This window comes from Fringilla coelebs (assembly GCF_963513975.1).
Source record: "Fringilla coelebs genome assembly, chromosome: 9".
In the NCBI taxonomy this organism is placed as follows: Eukaryota; Metazoa; Chordata; class Aves; order Passeriformes; family Fringillidae; genus Fringilla; species Fringilla coelebs.
This window is the reverse complement of record NC_140067.1, coordinates 27,801,175-27,821,116: the sequence shown is the minus strand read 5'-3', so window position 1 is coordinate 27,821,116 and position 19,942 is coordinate 27,801,175. Positions and strand designations below refer to the sequence as shown.

The 19,942-nt window shown below is 42.1% G+C and overlaps 1 protein-coding gene across 2 annotated transcripts in view; it reads left to right on the top strand.

Moving 5' to 3' along the window:
- ABL2 (ABL proto-oncogene 2, non-receptor tyrosine kinase) overlaps positions 1-19,942 on the top strand; it is a 44,585-nt gene that overhangs the window by 10,388 nt on the left and 14,255 nt on the right. For both annotated transcript variants that reach the window (XM_084211337.1, XM_084211336.1), the window contains exon 2: positions 19,265-19,435. In XM_084211337.1, coding sequence (XP_084067463.1) covers positions 19,265-19,435 — 171 coding nt within the window. The remainder of the gene's footprint in view (positions 1-19,264; positions 19,436-19,942) is intronic.

Genomic DNA, 19,942 nt, shown 5'->3' with positions numbered 1-19,942 from the left:
TCATCTGCCAGCAAGGGAAGTTTCCCAACTTGTTTATGTGCAAGTATGCAGACAGCTTTCCTGCATGGGAGGACATTAAATCTGATACTTTAGCTAGGTAATCTGAGCACTCAAATTAAGAATCACTTGTCATTGCTTCTGTGCACTTCTCATCTGTAAAATTACAATTATGCTTGCTTGGTTTATGGAGCTGTTTAGACTTAATTTTGGCACAAACAAACCCAGGAAAGCTGTCTGCAGGCTAAATTAAATGTGCAGTCATACATTCTTGTCTCATCCTGTAGGCTTTGGAGAAATGTGTTTGTTGTGGCTCTAGCCTGTATTTCAAAACATTTGTGGCGTGGTAATAGGTCCAAGGGAAGGGTAATGTTTGTGTTAATTGTTGGGCTTGAAAAGGAATCTCAAAGCATTGCACTTTGCTCAGTGTTATCTCTCAAATATCCATAAAGAGACTGAAGCTACAGTGAATTGAAACAGAGACAGAACTGTAATGTCTTTGGCTGCCCAGCAGTAGAGCAGTGCAAGGGGAATTGCAGGAAACATTCATGCACTTGGGCTGGTGGCTGGGAAACAGGATCTCTGCAAGGAGATCCCAAACCTGGTGTTAAGGGCAGGTAATTACCAAAAAATAAAATCACCTGACACAGCCATTGAGTGCTGAGTTGTTACACTAAATTGGGATGCATTTGTGTTTTTCTAAAAGTAATGTATTAATACAAGCCTGTGAAAGGCCATGCTGAAACATTAATCAGTCCTACACCAGACTTCTACAAAGGAGATACGAAAGCCTGTTTAAAATGCAACCCAGGCAGACTTCCTGTCTTGCATGCTGTTATGCAGTAGCAAAGGCATGACTTCTGGTATGCTGTAGATGCCCTTTTATTCTCCTACAAACTCTCCTAACTTGCTACAAAGTTGAGATCTTAGGTGCATTTCACCCTTGGCATCGGTTTATTACATCCTCCCATCCATTTGTCCTCTCACAGGAAGATACTCTTCATCACACAGTTACCCCCTGAGCTGCATGGAGGTGGGCTTGTAATTTTTGAAACCTAATAAAAGCTGTTAGGCAAACAACATCTCTGCTCACAGTTAGTAGGGAAGTGGGCTTTAGTACATCGAATTTACTGTTTTCATACACCAAAGTGAAGGCTGCAACTCCAAGGATTGCTCTTCTGCTTTTAGAAATTAGACACGTGTTGGGAACAAGTGTCATTCCATGGGCAATACTGTGTGAAATGAGGGTGTTTGAGGTTTAAGGGGAAACTGAATTGAATGTCCAGGAATTGATGCTGGTGACTAAGTAGGAAGAAAAATTCCCTTTCCTCAGAGCATTTAGCATTCTTCCTCAGCTGGTGTCCTGTTTGGAGCCATATCCATTCTGAAAATGAGGCAGGTGATGCACAATGTCTTTCTGTCTGACTGTGTGCTCCTAGTTTGTTCCCAAATTCTTTGGCTTTGCTGACAAAGGATGTCAGCTCTAGAACCAGGAATACAGACATGCAGGAGCTGGAGAAAATGGTTTCTCCCTATGCAGGTACCATTTCTCTGTCTGTCTGTCTGTCTCTCTCTATATATATATGAAGATACTGGCATGAGTAAAAATCTCTGCAGTTAGGAAAACTATTTTCCACAGTAGTTAGCTATTTAATTTTTTTCTGCACTGGCAGAGTAGTCAGCTTATAAAAGGAAGACTGTTTTGTCACACAGATAAGTGAGGCATGAGCACACAAGATGGTTTATGCAGCACATCTCTAGCAGGACTGTGGATACAACACCCTTTCCACAGGCCCATGTTCTTTTTTCCAAGTTTGACTGTAGAGGCTTTCTATTATGCTTTGCCCCATGGCAGGTTTTTTTTACCTTTTTTGGTGCTTGAACTCAAAGCTATTTATTTTAATCTTACTTCATTAGTGTGAGTAGGAGTTTTTGTTTAGGCAACATCAGTAGTTGGGACAGTAGCTGTTTTCAGAGTCTTTTATGACTTTGATTGAAAGAGTTATTTATTAATTAGATAGTGTGAAGGTTTTGTAATGAAAGCTCTGAGTATTGCACTTTAGGAAGGATCACTGATCAACACCAACTTGAGTCCTGCTCTGTCATAGCTTCCAGATATTTAGGAAATTACTTTTGCTTTGCTTTAGACCTCCTTCATAGGACAAATTTATCCTACTACTCTGTAGGGCTGTCAAAGGAATAAAATACCAAAACTGCAAGACACTCGATATATCGAGTGCTACAAAAATATCCTGTGTAGTATCAAGCCATAATATTAGCATGCCCTGACTGAGAATGTTGTGTAGGCTGTGAATTTAATGTGTCTGAGAATAGGCATTTACTGCTGGGTAGAGCATGGTTAGCAGCAGTGAGAGGAGTCACAAAGCAGGTACAGCCCCAGCAGAAGTCTGGGATTTAATACATCCTCTTGCTCTTCCATCCTTTAATTGCTCATAAAACATTTCAGCAAAAATCTTGGATCTCACTGTTTAGTTACCTGAGCAGGGGAGATGGTTACCTACTCGAGGGTTTAGAAATAAATCTTACTAGAATTCATATCCTCAATGAGAAAACATCATTGCCTCTTGAGGCAAATCTAGAAAGCAATGATCCGGATTTAGAAAAACCTCACAGTCTGGGATGAAATACCCACGCTGCTGTTTCCTGACTGCCCTTTGACTAAAAGAAAATCAGTGGGTGGCAGGTGAGCCCTCTCAACTTTGTATGGTAGCCCTCATGCAACTTGAAAGCTGAAAAAAATGTGCCTGCACACCTCATTGCGAGGAGGAATGCCTGGTCCTTGCTTCCAGAGACAGCTGCACAGCTAGCACATGTGTCTGCACAAAGATCCCCACCCCAAAGCTCCAGACAAAACCAGCAGAGGAATCTCAACAGCTGCAGGAGGTTCAGTTTATGAATCTTAATTAGGGTTAGGAGTTGGTGGAGGTGTTTCTTTTCATAATTGTCTAGTGATGGTTGGAAGGGCTCCATATCCCAGTTCAGGTTGTCAGGGTAATGCTGTGTCTTTGTAGGGGAGGAGTTCTGGTGATCTGAGCCTGCCACATCCCTCTAAAAATAAAGAATGCTTATATGGACCATAGTGTTTTCTGTGCCCTACCAGGGTTCTCCTTCCTCTTTTCCCCTGCCCAAGTTACACATGTTTTTGCGCCGCCTGATTTTTCCAGTTGTGTTTTTTCTTTGAGAGGAGGGTACCACCCTTGCAGATCTTATGACATTGGCAAAGCTCCCACAAAAACTGGTTTGAGTCCTCCACACCCAGACCTGGTTATTTTTCCTCATCAGTTTAAAGGAAAAACCTGTATTTTATATATTTGTCTTAGATTACAGCAGCCACCTTCATGCACTAAAAACAAAGCCTAGACTGTCAGTTTCCCTGTTATTCTATTTTACCTGTGATTATGTAGGCTGCCCTACCCTTGCTTTAGAAACAGAATCACTAGACTCCATATATTTTGAGTAACTTAGTTTCAACCCTGCTTCTGCAGGATGTCTCTCTTGTATGAAGTCTGTTATAAATAATCTGCCTGCAGTATTCACAATACATAATTTCTAAAAGATTGACTAGGAATTTTCAAAATAAGAGGAATAGTTTGGTTTTTTTGGTGGTTTTTTCTTTTTTCTTTTTTTTTTTTTTTGTGGTTTCTTGTTTTGGTTTTTTTGTTTGTTTTTTCAGGGTTTTTGTTTTGTTTTGTTTGTTTGTTTTGGTTTTTGGCTTTTTTCTTTCCCCTATGAGAGAGAGAAGTCATAAGTTGATCTAGGAAGTTCCTGATCCTCTTTACAGGATATAGCCTACTTGTATCCTGGTCATCTGAATGGCAATGTGATAAGGCAGAATGGATGGAAACTTGACAAAAGAGACCAATATTTGTGCCCAAAGAGTCTGGTTCTGCCAATGAATCTGTTAGTCTAGTTTTGTAGTAATTAGGAATGAAGTTCTTACCCTGGTAATCTTTGCATTTTCATTAGACCCAATTGGAAGTTTTACTGAGCAGGCATGTTTGATGTTGACACCATCCCAGATTAGTCAGTCCTTCTGAGGGCTGATTCCACTTGCTGCATTTGCTCACAACTATTTGATGTTTGCCATTACTCAGTCTCTGGCGTCAGAGCACAAGGTGTGACCCTGTATGTTTAAGTCACTGATCTTTTTAGAGGGGAAAAAAAAAATATCTAAATCTTGCTCTATGCAGGTCCTTGCTGGATGTTCTCCAGGCTCTCATTTTTTGTATATCAGTCATTGATTTGGGTGCTGCTCAGAGGCTTTCCCTTTTTGGGGCACTATTCATGATGAAAGCATGACCTTAAGGGGTGTTGGTCCCACAGCCTCCGCTGATGCATCTTGCTGGAACTTCAGCATCCTTGCTGGAAGAACTTAGTGTGTGCTGGGTGCTTCCAGTTTTCAGCTCTTGAGTCAGTTTTTCAGGGACTGATCATACAAGCTTTTTAAAAATTTAACATGGTTATGCATGTGTGGTTTATTTTAGACTTAAGAGACTTAGCTCCCAAAGCAGCAGTAAGTCCATATTTCCTTGCCTCGCTGTTTTTGACAGTTTTGGCACTTGCTCAGCTCTATGACCTATCCAGGTTACTTCTAAGCAGCAGCAGCTCTGTTATATTGACTTTTAAGTGCTTAAAGTAGCTTGAAAATAGTGAGAAGACAGTTTCTGGCAGTGATGTAGATGAACAGGAAACACGTCATTAATTCTAAAGACCCTTCAAGTAACTTTCAAATATTAATTAGCTCCTGATTCTTCTAAGCAAAGTCCTTCTAAGCTGAAAACCCATTTTAAACCTGAAGCACAGCAGCTTTCAGTCAGGAGTTAATGGGATCTGCCTCTGGATGCTCCATGGCTTGCCAAGGAGCAGCTCCTGGGCTGAGGCATGTCTTGGAGTTTGCCTCAAGGGTACTTTTTCCAAAGAAATTTGCAAGTTAAGTAGCAGTCACAGCAGCTTGGAATCCAAAAGAGAACTGCTCTGAAAGGCAGGTTTAGTGTCATCTCCAGAAGCTGGCAGTGACTGACTGGCTTGTGGTAAATAAGGGGTGTCCATAAGGATGGGGTAGAGAAGCCCTTGGCTAGAAACAGGATCTGCATGGGATGGTTAATGTTCTGCTTTCTAACTACTGTATTGAGGAGAGCTATGGTCATTTAAATATCTTCAAAACACAGGATTGCCATAGGTCACTGCTTTTAATAGTAGAAATGAAACTGAAAGGTCTCCCAAGCTGCCAAAAGCTTTGGAGTGGCTTTAATTTCCAGTACCTGGACAAAAGACAGAAGACAGGATTCCTTTGCTGTAAGAGGCTGAGTCAGAGTGAGTACAAGTTCACCATGAGTTTTGGTAGCTTGAGTAGCTGATTTGGAGTAGGTTTGTACTTTGAGAGGCTCGAGAGAGAATGTTTTGAGAGGAACATATGGAGGACTGCCTGTTGTCTTGGGATTTCCAACTTCGAGACAGCACCTGGTGTGCTGGTAGAGCCCAGTCGTGAGCCCTGATCCCACTTTGTGTGGCTGGGTCCTGCAGGGATACAATACAGCCCTGTGTAATCCAAGCAGTCAGCTGTCTGACAGCCAATACAGGCCAGCAACAACTGGGAATGTTTTTCTGTGGAGTGGGAGGAAGAAGGAATGAGGTGGAACTCTGTCGAATTAGAAAAAAGAAAATATCTCAATTGAACAAGAGAAAGGGACCTTTCTTGGCCTTTCAAACCAGAAGATGTGGGGATGCTGCAAGTTGGCACAGCCAGACTTTGGTCTCAATTTCAGTTCCAAATGGATATTTCATAAAACAACACTCCCAAATGAAGCAACTCCCTGGAGCCAGCTGTACGGCACAACTGGCAAAAGTCTTGCCGTGAATGTAGCAATGTCCTTCTGTCAGAGCCTTTTATTGGCTCTGTGGAAAAGCATCTTACTATGCCCAGTAAAATCCACCCAAACTGCTGTTGTGGATGGATGCAGTTTAGGAACTAACCAGTGCTTTCCAGAGCAAGAGGAAACCAACTGCTGAGTGAGCCACGATGTTACACCTCCCACTGGGAATTTCCAGCCCTTTCCCTCTTCCTTCCTCCCTCAGGATATATATAGTCAATACACTAAATTAAGCACTGGGAGAGGTGGCACCCAAAGGCAGGAGCTGTAGCAGAGGCTGAGTGGCCCCAGTTAAAAGTAGCTGACAATACCATGGCCAATCCTGTGAGCATCCCAGTCATACCACCCGTCCTGGCAGCCGGGGAGATGTCTCAGACAGCTATGCTGCTATTGAGTGGGAGGAAAGCTCCTTAAATAACCACCAGTGGCTCCTATTCCCTCAGTGTGTCAATACTAAGTTGTTGTTTTATTCTCTGAACAGGAAATATTAGGCAAGTCATTGTGTGGCAAGCAAGTGACAGAAATGAAATAATGTTTTTTGCTTTTTCTAGCTGGGGGATCTGTTTTAGCATACAGCAGATACTTTCCTTGTCATTTTGCATTTCTATTCAAAAACCTCCAAACAGTGGATGAAAACCAGAACAGAAGAGGAATAGATTTGGGTAAAATCAGGGGAAGTAGCATTCTATTGAACCTTATCACTGACTGCTCCAAAAGATCGCTTATCTAGGTTTTGGGTTTGGAATACCATGCATTTTGAGGAGGTAAGGCAGCATTGGTGCCTTCCCCATCATTGTTAATCTTTGCATGTGATTAAATTGCTGTTCATAATCCATTCTTGAAAAGCTTTACTCTTAATATACCTTACACTGTCTGGTTCTTCTTATTCCAGGTGTATAGCAAGTGTTGTTGTGGTGCCAAATCAATAAAATAGGATTTAATTTAATCAATATTGTCTCTCAGCCCATTACCATCCTAGATAATTCCAAACAATTGTTTTCCTCTTTGCTATTTCCCCAGCACCAGGAGGGGATGTTGGCAGTGGTATAGAAAAACAAACCATTAGTATTCAGGTTAGTATTGTGAATTGGCAACAGATCTCAGCTCTTTTGGGGATTTGTCTTTTGACAAATTGTTAGATAAATCTGAAATTTGAACTAGCCCCCTTTATGATGTTTGTTTGTCTGTAGACCAGATTCTGTCCTTGCTAGCCAAATTGAAGGTTAATCTAAGTATTTTCCATGCAATTTCTGCTTTTTGAAATGGCAGTCATGAACCTAGGCAAAAGATGTGGCCTAATGTGTCTGGGGAATTAAGTCACTCATTTCCACACTGTTGTGCTTTGTTTGCTTTTCTTTACTGCTCTGAAAACAAATTAGTAGAGAAAACATCATCTGCAGGATGGTTTTGCTCTGTTGGCATCCAGGGACAGTCAAGTTTTCCTCCTCCTGGGTTATTTCTCCCTAGAGCAAATGATGCTTTCTTTAACTAAAAGACTTCTACTTTCATTTGCAAGGTAATTTTCATCTTTTTTTTTTTTAAGTGCTCCTCACCTAGGATAGCAGTATCTGCTGACTTAACCAGACCATACACTACCAACCATTGCTTGTAGAATATTCCTTGTTAGAAGACCTCAATGCTTTTTAGTGACTATGGTCTAGAAATGAAGAAACTCTCAAACAGGGTTTGACTTTCACTCAGCTTTCTAACGTTCCTTAAATTCAACTGTTTGTTGGGTTTTTTTGAATTAAAAGCAGCTATGACAAATGATGTGAAGAGGAAAGCAAATGGCAAGTGATAAACTTGCTTGCAGGAGGTTGAAGAAGGAGAACAGGATTCAGTGTGATCATGTAGAAGGTGGGACACAGAGGAAAATGGTTCTGCCTTTGTGTGTGAGGTATTAAGGTCTGAGCTGCCCCTGTAACAACAGGAATCCATTTCTGAGCTGTAGTGAGACATATCATGACAGCATTTACAGGCTCTCTTCAGCCTGGAGGACAGGTGGCTGAGGTAGAATGAGATAAGGGCTTATAAAAATCATGAGTAGCAAAGAAAGCACCTACAGGTACTGATCATTTGGGATTTGCCTTGTAGAGACTGAGGATCATCTAATGAAATTAGGAGATGTCCTGAACAGTCAGAGCCTGTTCTTTGTTCTACAAGGTGCTGTGAGCTCTTGGTACTGTGGCAGCAGGATTTTGTTTGTGTGTGAGGTTAGTTTGCAATACTTCAGACAGCAGCTGGACAAAATAAGGCCTGTCAGGAAGTGTAACTGAAACAACACAAGCTCTGGCTCAGAAACACCTTGAGTACAACATGTTGGAGGCTTGGAAAGGATTCTGGAATAATGTGATTACCCTTTTGCCAGGCAGGATGCTGGGCTGTAAGTGACCCAGGACAGTGGTTGTTGTGTGCCTGAAGAATCCCAGTTGTCAGCTGGCTGACTTGCTTTTGACATTTTTAAGCGTTCTGCTAAAAATGAGGGGCAGGACTTGTTTTTCCTATCATAACTTCCTTTAAATGTTCTGTAGTTTTGATGTTACCAGTCAAAAAGTTCTGTACTCCCTAAAAACTTGTAAAGCATCTTTAGTAGCACACAAATAAAATGTGTGTTTCTATCTTAATTGCATAAAGTTCCATCAAGACTAGCCAATACATTGGCTAGTCTTACCTTTTTTGAAGTAATTAAAAAAATTTATTGTTTCTTCTATTATTCTGTCTTAAAATATCTGATCTACTGAATAATCTCCACTACAAACATATTAAATTATATAAACATTTTCAACCCAGCTCCTCTTAACTTATGCACAATTTTGTCTATTTGCTTGCTGTTACCTTTCTTTGTAATAAAACTGATTTCAATTCTACATCAGCAAGTCAAACCTTTTGTAGTTGTAAGTACCTTTAGGAGTACTGAACCTGCTGAGTCTTACAGTGGCTTCTTTTCTTTCAAAGCTGTATTAATTCTTCCATAACCCAGGAAGGATTTTCCAAAGACATTATTTCAGTGAGTACATTCTTGACTTAATACTAAATTCAGATGTGTGGGGGCCAAACACTGCAGTTAGATTTGGAAAAGCAAACACAGTGACACAGCCTGAAACTACAAAGCTGTGGCAGCGCTGGGCTCGGAATTCTCCCTCTGGAGAGGCTGGGCTTGGAATTCTCCCTCTGGAGAGGCTGGGGCTCGTGTTACCCTGGTCCCTGAGCAGCTGCTGGGCTGGTGCTGGTGAATGGAGCCCCTTGTCTGCTCGGTGGAGCCAATGACAAGTGTCTGGCTTCCACCAACAAGAAGCGGTTCTGAGCCAGAGCTAAGTTTAGTGCCGTGGATTTGTTCCTCTGACTTCACATTCCCGCTGCCCCCCCCAGAGGAAATCAGCCCAGAGGGCTGAGAAGGAGCAGGACAACTAAACCTCCCTCAGCCAGGGCTCAGCTGGATGTCAGGGGCTTTCCATCTTAGGAGTTTTCCCTGGTTCTGAAGTTCACAACACGGCATGCAAATTTTGGGCAAGTATTCACGCTAAAGCTCGGCTTTTCTTGGAGGAAAGGAAACACTTGTTTGTTTTCTAAGACAAATGTGTTTCAAAGGAGGCAAGATCACAAGGGTATTTTAGTCAAATGAAATAAATATTCTAAAAAGGAACCCCCTTCTTTGTTCAAGAGAAGAAAATGGCTGTGGACGATGGTTTGAACAGCATATTGGTTGCTGACAAATGAGGTTGAGAGTTTTGTGATTTATTTTTAGCTGGAGAATTTTTTTTTTTAAAACAGAAGTACTGTGTAGCCTTGGCAGTTGCTGCATATTCAGTGTGGGTGGATGGAACTGAGAAATCGCATCTGTGCTAAACAAGCGTTTTGGGATTCCATTAACAAATTAAACTCATGTACTGGAAACTGAAGCTGTACCAGCTCACCTGGGGAGCTCTGCCCTCCGAATATCCTCCACAAGGTAAGCAGTGCTGCCTGCTCAAGGCACTTGCAAAAATACTTGGGCCTCAAGATGTGACATCAGCTCAGATTTGGACTATTAGATTGACAGTTTCTTTCTCTCCTGAGATTACAGGTCAATGAGTTAATCTCTACCCTCTCCTTCCAAGTTTTTCCTCTAACTAAAAAGACTAAAAATAAATTTCAAAAAGGCAGCTGAGAAACAGTTTAATGTGGTCGTGGATCCAAGTGCTGAGTCTAAGGAGAGTACCTAATACTGTAAGGTATCCAATAAGATGTAATTATGTCACTGGGAAAGCAGCTTGGACATTTATATCGTGTTAGCTCAAAGGTCTGATCAGTTAGTGCTTTACAGCTGCAAAATAAACCTCTCTCCAGCTAGACTTTGTGAGTGTGGGTATTTCTGGTTTATTCAGGGATCGGCTGAGCTGTGATTTCTCAAGTAGCCTTTTTGCAGAAGAGCTCTTACTTCAAGTGTTTGTGTTACACTGTGAGTAAATAAGTACCCATTTGATTTGCTTAGAAGTAGATAATATCTGGCTTTGATGTGGCCAGTAGTAGCAACTCCCCAGGAATTCTGTTGCAGTGAAGTGTAATCCCCATTAAGCAACTTCTCTCCCAAGGTACTGATTTAAAAAAGTGCTAAATGACTTGCTGTAAGCTGTCGTGTATTTGGCCATCCCACCTTTCCTGGAGCAGGACTGGGTGACCTAATCCTCCTCACCCTTCACACTGGAGAGGTTTACTGGAACTTGCCAGGACAGAGGAAGAATGTCAGACAACACTTTTCATCTACATTTTCCCAGTTACCTTCGAAATCTGTGTCCCTTCATAGCACTCCTTTCCTAAAGCTGACATTGTGGGAGTAGTTGCTGTCTGCTGTGGGCAGCATTCAGAGGAAGATAGACTGGAGCTTCAGTACTCAATGGAAGGAGGTATGTGATACAGAGCATTTACACTTGCTGCTCTCTGCTTGTTTCTAGACTCTTGCAGTAGCAAAGCTGACTGCCTCTATAGGAGCTGAGCAAATCCTTGGGAATTAAGGGAACAAACACTTGGATGCAGTATTCATGATTTTGCAAAAGGGTTACATTTGTAGTTTTTTCTTCTAAGAACCTCTTAGTATTTAATTTTTATTAAGTTTAAAATCTCTCTTCAGGAAAGGAAGAGGTTTTTCCCTTATCTGCTGTGCTGTTGGGTTTTGGTTCCTCACTCAGAGGTCCCTTTAAAGAAGTCAGGCTTGGACTGTGTCTGGTCTGGTGCTTCTGACCATTCCCAGCACCTCTGCCAAGATCCATCTGTTGTACCTTCTAACAGCTGCTAGGTCCAGCTCCCTTGTGCTCACATGGGTCCCTCACCCTAAAGTGCTTTGTAAATGCTTCTAAACCCCTGCATCATTTTGCTGGCTGCACTTACCAGAATTGCTTTCCTGACAGATTCTGTAAAAATCTTAGAGGTGATGAGAGACAGACTATTTGGTTAACAGTATTGTACTGAACATGATCAATACTTCATCTAGTTCAAAATTCTTTTAAAACAGTAGAGCTACCAAATGCTGCTGTGGATGGTTCAGTCACAGCCTACACTTTGATCTATGAAGAAATTTATGCATCTTGGTTTCAAGGAATGAAGATTTTCAAATGAAGGCTTGGGAGTTTAATCTTGATTTATTTCATACTGGATTCATCAATTCATCAAAAAGCTACTTCACCAGAAATTAGTTGGGGAAGAAATAGGGAAGCACTGCATTATGTTGATAATGGGTGAAATGTGTCACTGACATCTGAGCAAAGAAATGGGCTGAGGGACACCTCTGATTGCATTAATAACAAAGGAAGGGGATAACTGGTACCAGGGAAACAGAAGACAGGCAGTTTTTCTAAAATCTTAACACAGATTGTAATGTTCTGATTGACAGACAATGTCTTGAATTCTTCATACATTGGTGGAACTAAATCCATGGAGATCAATATCTCTCTCTCCTTTTACCAGTTAGATTCAGTAACTCCAAATCCCAAAACCTTGTCTTCCCTTGGATTTTTGTATTAAGCTAGCCAAGAAGGGCCTCTCCTAGGCAAAGATCCACCACTTTAACCCCTCTTTTATATCAGCACTTCATCATGTTGCAAAATTAATCTGTTTGCAAGGGATGAAACATCTGGAGAACTCTTTCTCCATGTATTTATCACCTGAAACCAAAGATCACTTTTGTCTATGTCAGATATATTTTGATAATTGAGGCATGACAGTGCTGCCAACTTGAAATATTTCCTTTTATATGATGTGAGCTGTTCATGATGCAATTTTGTCACTGACTCTGAAATCTCCTCCCTTTCTGTCTCTCCCAGCCTGGTACCATAAATAGAAACCTACTCCTTGCCCATCCCGAGTTCTTGGCTTGGAGCTGTATTTCTTGGCTTTCCTCAGTGGGTTGTTTACAATACTTAAACCTTGCCCCACTCTGTGGGAGGCCCAAGGACTAACTATGGGTCTGTGCTTGGCTCTAGCAAACCACATTATTAAGAGTCTGGTTGCTTGCAGGAGAGAAACACCTAGGAATGGCATTTAGGTAGTGCCTGCATTTTACCAAGGCCATATGTGAGCTGTCTGAGCCCTTTAAACCAGTGTTTTGCACGGCCACATGGATGTCAGCAAAAAGTCTAGGTGGTCCATTTAGGTAAAGGCTGCAGTCTGTTACAGGGTAAAGGAAGTTCATAGGTCTGCTTCAATACTACCACATTGTTAGACAGCAGAAACTTGGCCTGTTCAGCACTGGTTGCTTTTCAGTGTGTAGCTTGTCTTGAGTATTTTTGGTCAGCAGGAAGCACTGAGACTTGGCTTCAGAAACAAAGCTGCTGTAGAACTTGATACTGTTCCAATCGTGTCAGCAAAATAGGAAACCCACTTGCTGCTGTGTTATCAGTTTTGTTTCCTTGTATTCATTAAGGCAGAAATCCTCCCACTAAGAAGCCAGTTAAAGATCTGAAGGTCCAGTGGTGTAATGTTTTGTATGTGATGTATGTTTTGAAGATGCAGTGGAAAATAGCAATTATACCAGCACTCATTAGGTACCTGATGTTCTACTTTCCATGAGTTAATGACCAATGCCTGTTCTTTGGTGGTCTTAAAAGTAAGCAAATAAAATGAGCCTGTCTGTAAAACAGCATCATAGGTAATTTATTGGTGTTTAGTTTAAGGACTCAAGAGTGAAAGTAAAATATGTGGCACATGCAGGGATCTTGGTGGCTTTGTGTTTGAGTTGTCCTTATGTAAAAACATACACTCATGTCTGCACCCTGTGAGTTTTGTAGTATAGTATATCAGATTAAGACTGTATGCAATAACCAGTATTTACCCCATAAACCTCCTTGCCTCTCTCCTTCCATTGACAAGCCAGTCACTTTGGCCTGTGGAAAACAACACCAAATCAATTTCAGAGCTGCATTTTCATTAACACATTCTTTTCTTTGATTAAGAGACATTGAAATTCAGAGTAGTTTTCATAGCAAGTTTTTTAGAAGCTCCCTGAACTATACATTACCAAGTAGCATAGTCAGCAAGATTTCCTTTTATTCAACTTTCCCCCACTGCTGGAAGAACTAGAAAAATGCTTCTAAATGGATGACTTAAGTTGTACAGGAAGGGTAACCACTCTCAGGAAACAGCTTTGAAGGGCACCACAGGGAATAGGGTAAAGAGCTGGGAAGAACTGCTGTGCCTGAAAGGTGGATTCTTCCACTGAGGAAGTTGTGTACCAGAATTAAGATTTTATGTCATGCACTTACTGTGAAGAGGACAGGAACAGGATGCAGATGTGGTGGATGCAGGTGTCAAAGTGATGGCCTGTTGTGTAAGATACCTATCTAGGAAAATCAGTTTTAAGAGAGAGAATGCCCATCTAGAAGAGAAGCCAGAAAGATGCTTGGTTTTATTCTGGCTGGGTGCATTTGACAGGACCTTATGAACTGCTGTGTACTCTGTGTCCTTTCTGCTGGAGAGCACCTTCAGGAGGGTGCCTGGAAAGAGTGTAGGCACAAAATTACTCTGCTGCAGGAGACTTACAGTCAAAATGTTTCTCACCAATAATGCCACTGCTGGCAACTACATGGTTCCCATCAGGAGCTCTTAACACACCAGCTAACCATTAGGCTTTGGCTACAGACTCTTCTGACAGAGGCTGAAATTGATGGGGTAAGTAGGGATATGTGCAAAATACGTTATTAATCCAATTCAACTTCCTGCTAATCCTTCTTTGTTTGAAATACCAATTACTCATCCCTTGTACTTTAACTGAGAAGTAAATGTGTTATTTTAGCTAAGGTTAGTAACTGTCACAGCTGAGACTAATCTAGCCACAAATTCATACATAACTTGTCCTTTCCTGGTACCATTTTAGGTAAGGGTGATTGTCACAAAGCTCATCCATGTCTTTCTGAAGCTATGCTGGCTTTCTCCACAAATTCTGATTATTCTTTGTGTATTGACAGATATGCTAAGCTTAGTACAAATGCCAGTGTAATTCAGAGTACTTGGAGCAAATGCAAGCTGAGAAAACAGTAAACTGCAAGGATCAAAACAAAGAGGAAAAGAGAGAAAGCCTAGGAGCTCTCAAGTAAAGGTGTCTCAACCTCTCACCACTGGGTAGCATGCTGCAGGATTCACTGAGCTTGGTTTTGGAAGAGGAAGAGAAAGAAAAAGGACTTGTCAGAACTTCAGGAACAGCAGTATTCAGGTGTCCTAAGTTAATTCTTTGCCTAGTTAGTTTTCTACAAATGTCAGGTATTGGTTGCAGGGGAAATTAGTCAGAAGCAATATGGGAAAGGCAACTCCTCATCATTACAGCCTCTCCACAGTTCTGTTTACACTTTTTCTACATTCACAGCCTTACAAAACACAGATGTTTGGAATAAGCCCGCTTGCTTACCTTGAGTCTGGTTTGAATCATCATCACAGAGTGCAGCTGCCCCTCTCACAGAGCGGTGAAGTTCACAGATTATGGAAGTGCTGCGTTCTTGCCTCTCTGGACTGCAGCAACTCCTCTCCCCTACAAAAGCCTAAACCACAGACTTCCCTTTCCCTGCTCCCTTTTATACCCCTCTGCAGGCCCACCACCCTCCTAGGTGTGAGAATGCTGTTTTGTTAACCCTTCCATGGCCGCCTGGCAGGAGGAGCCTATCCTGCCACAAAGCAGCTCTACTAGAAAACCAGGGCTTTTAAAGAATTCATCAACAAATCTGGGAGCTTTGAGAGGTAATTTGATGGGGCTCTTGTGGAAACTGTCTCAAGTGAGTATTTAATCAGCAAATGTGCAGCTCATACTGGGTGCGCTGTGCTGGCCTTGCTTTCTGTGTCTCTGAATTCCTGACACATCCAAAAGTGTTCATGTGCTCAGTGTTTGTACCTCTTCAAGATGTGGATTTTCACCAACATCCTTTCCTGTTGATTCCTGTATGTAGTGCTCCAGCAGTGGTATGTGGAGTGGAAAAGTGAATCAATCTGGGCGGTCCCCTTAATGGGTGATCTGTTTTGTAATTTGTGCAAAGGAATTTCTCCAAGGAAACTGTTTGCTTTCTTCCCAAACACTTTGTTACCTAACTCGTAGTGGAACAAAACTCCGTCTCTCCAGCTCATCTCAAAGTTGTTTCAACTTGCAGTCCAGTCCCCACTTCCTCTGTGTGTTCAGCAGTCCCTGGAAAGCTCCACCCTCCCATCCAGTTAATAACCAGTTAGCCCAGGGTCCGATTTTCCCAGTCTCCGCTCTGCCTGCCCAGCAGCGTTTCCTTTCCCCTTGGCCCCCGGCCTTGTGAGGAGTGACTGGTTTGTGTGGAGCCCTTGTGCTCAGCCTCGTGGTGCCAAGCAGCCTCTTTGCTCTCTGGGAGCACAGCATGAGTGTGGGGACAGTCCTCTTCCAGTCCAGCAGCTATGGCGAGGAGGGCAGACTGCTCTGCTGCCTCAGCGAGGGCACCTCTGAACCCGGTGTGAGCTTCACAGGTAGGATGCTCGGGGTGTGATCCTGTCCTGTCCCTTTCCTGTGTTTTCCCAAGTGCTTCAAGGAGGATGAGGTCCTTTCAAGTTTGTCTTTGTCTTGTAGAATGAGGCCAGCCACGGGCAGGTGTGAGATTGTCAGCTTTTATTGGGATTTTAGGATTAGTGAAATGCTTCTTTTCTACAAGCAGTTATGCAGTATTTCAGAAATAGAGACCATTTCAGCACTTAATGTGACTCTGAAATTTAAAATTTAGAGTGTTCTACCTCCTGCTCTGAGACCAAAGAGATTGGTAATTGGAGTGTTTGCAGCAAAGGTGGGGGACAAAGCACCCCTTACATGGTGGCTGGATAGGAAAGCTTTCATATCCGGAGAGAGGCAGATTGTATTGTGGGAATAAAGAAAAGGAAGGAGATGGATGAAGCATAACCTCCTTGTGTGACTGTGTATTACTTGTTCACTAAGTGATGATGTAAGTTTTCCATTGCATAGGAAATGAAGGTGATAATATAAGATTTATGGTTAGCCTTGAGAAGGAGCTGATATAAAATGGAATTTCCCAGCTCATTTCCTGACTTTTGTTGTGGACTGAGCTCACAAACTGTTCAGCTGGAGTGGCACCATTGGTGACATGCTTTGGTTATGATCGTATTTCTCTTCTGATGGATGGTGTAGATCCCACTCTGTATGGAACAGCATGGGCTGTTAAGGAATTATAATCTGCAAGAAATACTTTTGTATCCTGGTAAAAACCCCTTTAGGTGTTGGGTAACCTTTACAGTTATTTAAGCATTCAGGTCACTTTAACAAGTAAAGGAAGTTAGTGAGACGTGAACTCTTAAAAGCATTTGATTTTTAGGTAATAAGATTTTTAGGTAAGCACTGTAGCTAAGTGATTGAAGCTTCTCATCAAACATTAACTTCTGCTGGCTTTTTTGTACATCAAATGGGTGTTAAGAACCTGTGCCAGCCTCCCAGGCATTCCCAAGAAAGTGGTCGGAGTCCCACATCTGCTTTGACTCCCCTCTGCCAGTCCAGCACAGCCCCACAGAGTTCCATGTGTGCAGAACTCTTGGTGCTGACCAGGTGGCATTTCTGCTGGCCTCACCTTGCCTGCAGTGGGCTCAGCTGGGCACAGGGCTTGCTGCAGCACCTCTGGGGCTGGGCTGGCCCTGGGCTGCTTCAGGCTATCCATGGGTGCATAGATGAACACTTGACTTTGTGCTGTCTGTGGAGCAGGGCTTGGGGGCTCAGTGTGTGAGCTTTTCTGGCTGGAGAAAGATACTTAAAGGATGCTTTGACTTAGAATAAATGCTATATTTTTGTTTAAAGCCTTTCACTGGTTGACAGATAGGTAATTGAAAGTAAGAATGTAATTAACACCGTTAAGTTATTTTGGAGCTGAAAGGTTGGGGATTTTTTGGAGACTGCCTACTTTTGTGTTTGCTCTCTAGCAGAGATGTGTAAGTCAGGGTTCTCATACAGCACATTTAATTTTGCTTAAAGCATTGAAGCACTCATAACACAAGTCACTGTAGGAGAATAAGAATGTATTATTTAATTAAATAGCAATTTTACTCTATGAAGAGAGCTGGATTTAGGAACTGGTGTTCTTTCATGGAGCTGAGTATGCACACATCCAGCCCCAAGAAAATACAGTGGGATGTTGGCAGCCATGCTGTAATGTAGGTGGCTGAGCATTGGGATTTCTTATTTTCCATGATAGCTTCCAGTCTGATGGATTAACATCTTGTAAAACTAATTGCAGTTGAAAGTTAGGAATAAGAAGTGTATGTAAATATTGCATTTGCAGGCAGTGCAATCAAGGAACTGACATTTTGGTGCCTTAGTCTGTAGGCTCTTCTTTTTGTGCTAGGAGAACCTTGACAGAAGGCTACTTTTAGGTTATTAAGTAATTGCAAGATGAGCAGGTTATGCAAGAAATAGAATTCTGAATAATTACCAGAAATGCAGTCAAAAACCACTTAGCTAAGCTAAAAACGGAAACAGAACAAACCTCAACCACTTACTTTCTCATATACCTACAGTACAGTTAAAAAATTACATTATAGGCTGGAAACCCCCCATAGTCCTCATTTTTCAGGCTTGAGCTCTGTCCTCTGACACAGATTTGGCATATTACTGTGCCTGTTACATGGCACAGGCTTCTTCCTGTTTTGTGTCTCGCTGACTTCCCAGTTTTCCTGACTTGTGCTGCATTTGAGCTCTTGGTTCCTTTTCCAAGTGCCTTATAGACCAGCTTTTGCTCATGAGTGTAAATCTCAGGGGCCTGTGGAGAAGGGGCTAGGTGTAGCCACACACACATTTTCTGGCAGTGTCTGCTTAAAAACATCCCAAGCCTGACTTCTCAGCCCATCAGAAATGAGCCAAACCAATGACTGTAAAGCAAAGAAAGCCTCAGATTTTTTTAGAGAGAACTTTTTATGTTTAGTGCATTTAATGAAATCTCTTTGTAGTACACATTTCTCTAAGTAAGTTCAACTAGAGAATTCAGAAATAGATATTGGGACAGGGACTTAGATCTGTGCTGTCAGAAAAAGTATATATAACTTTACGCCTTCATGTTATTTTGTTCTCTTGAGTAGCCCTCATGTATGAAACCACACCATCACTCTTTCTTTTCTTAATATTGACATTTACTCTACTACGTGTTCCTGGAAAACCTCTCCATGAGTTAGAAAGCCAGTGATGGTCTTGACATAGCACTAGCATGAAGTGTTCACAGTTTTGCTTCTTACTACAGTTCTTCCTAAAACCCTGTGGATTTAGATTACTTTTAATCATTACAAGAACTGTAGGGACTTCTTTCTTTTGTTTCTAAAACATGTCTGATTCCTCCCCCCACTCCCTTGTAGTGACAAGTTTGCATCAGTTGTCCATTGAAACAACAAAACAGAAATGCTGCTGCTAAAAACCCAGCATCACCTATACTGCCTTCTGTCCCTGCTCCTGTCAGTTTTCCACCTCTGTTTGCACAGTCTTGAAACGTATTACGAATCACTGTCATTCCTGTTAATACTGAACCAGTTACTGTCCCAACTTACACATCTCATCTGTGTCATAATTCACTCTTACTTGTATTTGTAATGTTGGTTTCAGATCCAGGCTGTGTCCACCACAGAAACAATAATATTTTGTGATTTAAAGGTTTTCTTCACTATTTCATGTAATTTAAAGAGTGCTTTTAGTTGTGCACCTATTTTTTAATCTATGAAAGCTTAAATAATTTTGAATACAGGTGTAGATATATAATCAATATTAAATAGAAATTTTATATACATAACTTGCTGTCTGGCTTATAGCAGTTAAATCACCTTCTCCAGGAGTTGGACTAGATGATCCTTGTGGTTCTCTTCCAACTCAGGGAGGGAAATGATTCGAGCTGTACACAAAGTGATTGTTTCTCCTGTCCTTTCCTCAGAGGCCCTGCACCGCCCCTACGGCTGCGACGTCGAGCCCCAGGCACTGAACGAAGCCATCAGATGGAGCTCCAAGGAGAACCTGCTTGGAGCCACTGAGAGCGACCCCAATCTCTTTGTTGCACTTTACGATTTTGTAGCAAGTGGTGACAACACACTCAGCATCACCAAAGGTAACACCGAGAGTGCAGAGCGCCTGTGGGCTTGAAAACTTAGCAACAGAAATCAGGAAATGGAATCCCTGCCTGGGTAGGAATGGGAATAGTGCACTTAGAGACGGGGAATACTGCACTTAAGGAAGGTGGTTCCCTACTGCACTGGTGGGAAGCAGACAGCCCGTCCCCTCATGGTGCTGGAGGGACACCTGCTGGGCAGTTCTGCTGGGACAGGCACAGTCCAGCCCTCTCCTGTGCCAGGCTCCCCACATCACTGGCCCTGAGAGGTACCTGCTGTAGGAAGGGCAGAGGGAAAATGGGTCCATCATAGATGGTAACAGAACTCAGCAATTTCAGCTGGGGGCAGAATCAAAAATTAAGCTTACACAGACACTTTCTGATTCTGGTCAGTACATGTGTCAGAACTGTTAAATCATATGGCATTTAAAGCTTCAAGAAACCAAGAAAATAAAGTCTTCTTATTTAATAAGTTGGATACAAGAAGCTTTTTGAGTTCATCTCACT